The following is a 2,444-nucleotide window of genomic DNA, read 5'->3' as shown; positions in this document are numbered from 1 at the left end:
CAACTTGCAATATGGACACGGTTTGTTGCCGAAGTCGTACGTTGATGAGACCTAATCAGAGCTTCCCATCAACCGATGACAGTTTTTTATATATTATTTTATAAAGTAATAAAGTACGTAATGAACGGAAGTCAGAATATGGACGCTTGATAACGATGTAAAGCAAAGTCCGTCGTATATATCCAGACCAGTCGCTGTACGTAGGATGGGGATTGGGAGTAGTTTTTTTTGCAATTTTGCCCTTTTTCAAAACAATTTTTACAATTAGACCCCTCGTGAAACAATTTCTAAAAATAGACCGTTTTTCGGCGTTCTCATACAGTACGCCGTGGTATGTGACTCGGCGTCGTATGACGCAACGCCGAGGTGGTGCCACGTCATCGACGACCATGGTCGTCGAAAACACGTGGCCGGAGCACGGCGTGAAATGACGTAGCGCCGAGCCACATACCTCGGCGTTAAATGACCTAGCGCCGAGGTCAGCGGTTGGACACAGTGAGGCCCAATTCGCACGACGGCCCACATACCTCGGCGTTTTGCCCTTTATCGCCTAGCCTCATAGCTCGGCGTCACACGACTCGACGCCGAGCTCTGGCTAACCAGCCCGAGCCAAGGCCCCTTCTTCTTCCTCTCTTCATTCTGCCGTTGTGTCCATCCCCTTTTTTTTCTTCCTCTCTCTTCCTACGAACCCTAAATCATAAAACCAAGCATAGAGGTGTCGGATCGAGCCTTATAACGGTTTCCTAAGGTACTACTCCTTCCCCTCTTCCATTTTATCCATTGGGATCTTGTTTTTAGTGGTGGTTTTTTATGGAATATGTCATTAATGGTTTGGTTCATGTCATTTGTGAAATGTCTTTTATCCAATGAGTATTTGACTCAAATGCATGTTTACTATGGTATAGTATGTACGATTCATGTCCTCATTTAGTGTTGTATGTTGGGGATTATGGTTTAGGGTTTGCTACTCTTTAGTGCATTGGGCCACTTTGTTAACTTTTTAGTAAGTACGGTTCATGTCCTCTCTTAGTGTTGTATGTCTTGGTGCTATTAGATGTGGCATTAGTTATAGTAACACTTGTTTATGTAGATGATGAACCTGTATCGAGTAGAGTATTGGAAAAAACGCGGTCGACCGAGGGAGCTATATGCGGACGCCTCTTGTGTGGATGCCCCGGTACCTCCGGACCTCCCGGTTCCAAATTGTGATTGTCAAAAGCCGGCAGAAGTGATGCAATCTAGGCATCCTGACACCGCTGCACGGTGTTTCTACACATGTGGCCAATTCAATGTAAGTTTATGAATTTGTGTTTGAATTTTCAAAATGTAGGTTATGGTTGCACCAACGCTTTGCATGATTTATTTGTTTGTTTTTCTAGGACCATGAGAAGTGCTTCTTCTTCCAGTGGATCGACGGCCCCGACAAGTTTGACCCACGGTTCTTGCTTTTTGTGGGTATTTGCCACGGGAAGTTTCCACGTGATCGCTTCAAACGTTGGGTGCCGCCACCACCAAACCCCCCACCAATGACTTCTGAGGAGAAGGAAGTAGCTACGGCAAGACGCCTTGATGACCCTCCTAAGTGCTTTTGTGGTGACAAAGCTATGGTAGAGCAGACGCGAGGTCTTGAGTTTGTGTGTCCCAACAAGCATCCAGTAAGTCACTTTTCCTAGTATACCACTTTTGGTTTCTTACAAGTAATTTATATAGTTTGCTCGAAGTCCATTGATTTTCAATTGTGGCAGGATTATTCTATGGAAAAGTGTCGTTTTAGAGAGTGGCTATATGGTCCGAAGTCTCATTGGCCGGAGGAAAAGAAGAAAAAGAATGACAGGATTATTACCGCAGCGCCTCCGGTTAAATGCAAGTGTGGTGTTGAGGCTAGCTACGGCTTAGTTCCTTCCGAACTAGGAGTCGGATATTTTTGTGGTCATATGGTAGACTACGATGTGGTGAGCTCCTGTTTTTTTCGATAGTGCTAGAACAACAATATGTGTTCTTACTAATTATCATCTCTTATTCAACATTAGAGCACTAGGAAATGTGACTGGGAGTATTGGCATGGGAAAAGAGACTTCTACCAAACCTGCGAGCAAAAGAAAGCACTAGGCATTAAGCTTCGATGCGGGAACCAACTGTTGGACAACTATGTGAAGTACTACAAAGAAGACGCACGTCGTGAAGCAAGAGAGGGCCGTCACAACAGCCCTGTAAAAGTAATGTGGGAGAAATGGAGGCTAGAAGTTATCAAGCAAAAAGAAGAGGAGAACTCTTGGAGAGTTGTACTTCAAGAGTATGACGAAATGAAGGGTTTAGAGAAAAGATTGTGTGCTAGTAAGTAATAATAATTTTAATGTCTGTTTCATGTCTTTTGTTTTTCTAACAATTGCTACTTCATTGTTAAAGAGATTGGATGCACCGGAGATTGGGCCGCTGATGTGGCT

At 44.1% G+C, this 2,444-nt stretch overlaps 1 protein-coding gene across 1 annotated transcript; it reads left to right on the top strand.

Moving 5' to 3' along the window:
* On the top strand, positions 1,472-2,241 carry LOC110430310. The gene is made up of 4 exons (XM_021447824.1): positions 1,472-1,655; positions 1,746-1,952; positions 2,031-2,196; positions 2,237-2,241. The coding sequence occupies exons 1-4, from the start codon at positions 1,527-1,529 to the stop codon at positions 2,239-2,241; spliced, it is 507 nt and encodes a 168-aa protein (XP_021303499.1). The 5' UTR covers positions 1,472-1,526.

The sequence above is a fragment of the Sorghum bicolor genome, chromosome 1 (assembly GCF_000003195.3).
Source record: "Sorghum bicolor cultivar BTx623 chromosome 1, Sorghum_bicolor_NCBIv3, whole genome shotgun sequence".
NCBI classification, from domain to species: Eukaryota; Viridiplantae; Streptophyta; class Magnoliopsida; order Poales; family Poaceae; genus Sorghum; species Sorghum bicolor.
Note: the sequence above shows the minus strand (reverse complement) of the source record. Positions and strands in the feature narration are given on the sequence as shown.

What these genes read in the sequence shown, in the direction of transcription:
- LOC110430310 (XM_021447824.1), top strand. Translation starts at nt 1,527, where the DNA reads ATGACTTCTGAGGAGAAGGAAGTAGCTACGGCAAGACGCCTTGATGAC. An exon ending in TGTGTCCCAACAAGCATCCA is followed by an intron (nt 1,656 to 1,745) that starts GTAAGTCACTTT and finishes CAATTGTGGCAG; the next exon opens with GATTATTCTATGGAAAAGTG. An exon ending in ATATGGTAGACTACGATGTG is followed by an intron (nt 1,953 to 2,030) that starts GTGAGCTCCTGT and finishes ATTCAACATTAG; the next exon opens with AGCACTAGGAAATGTGACTG.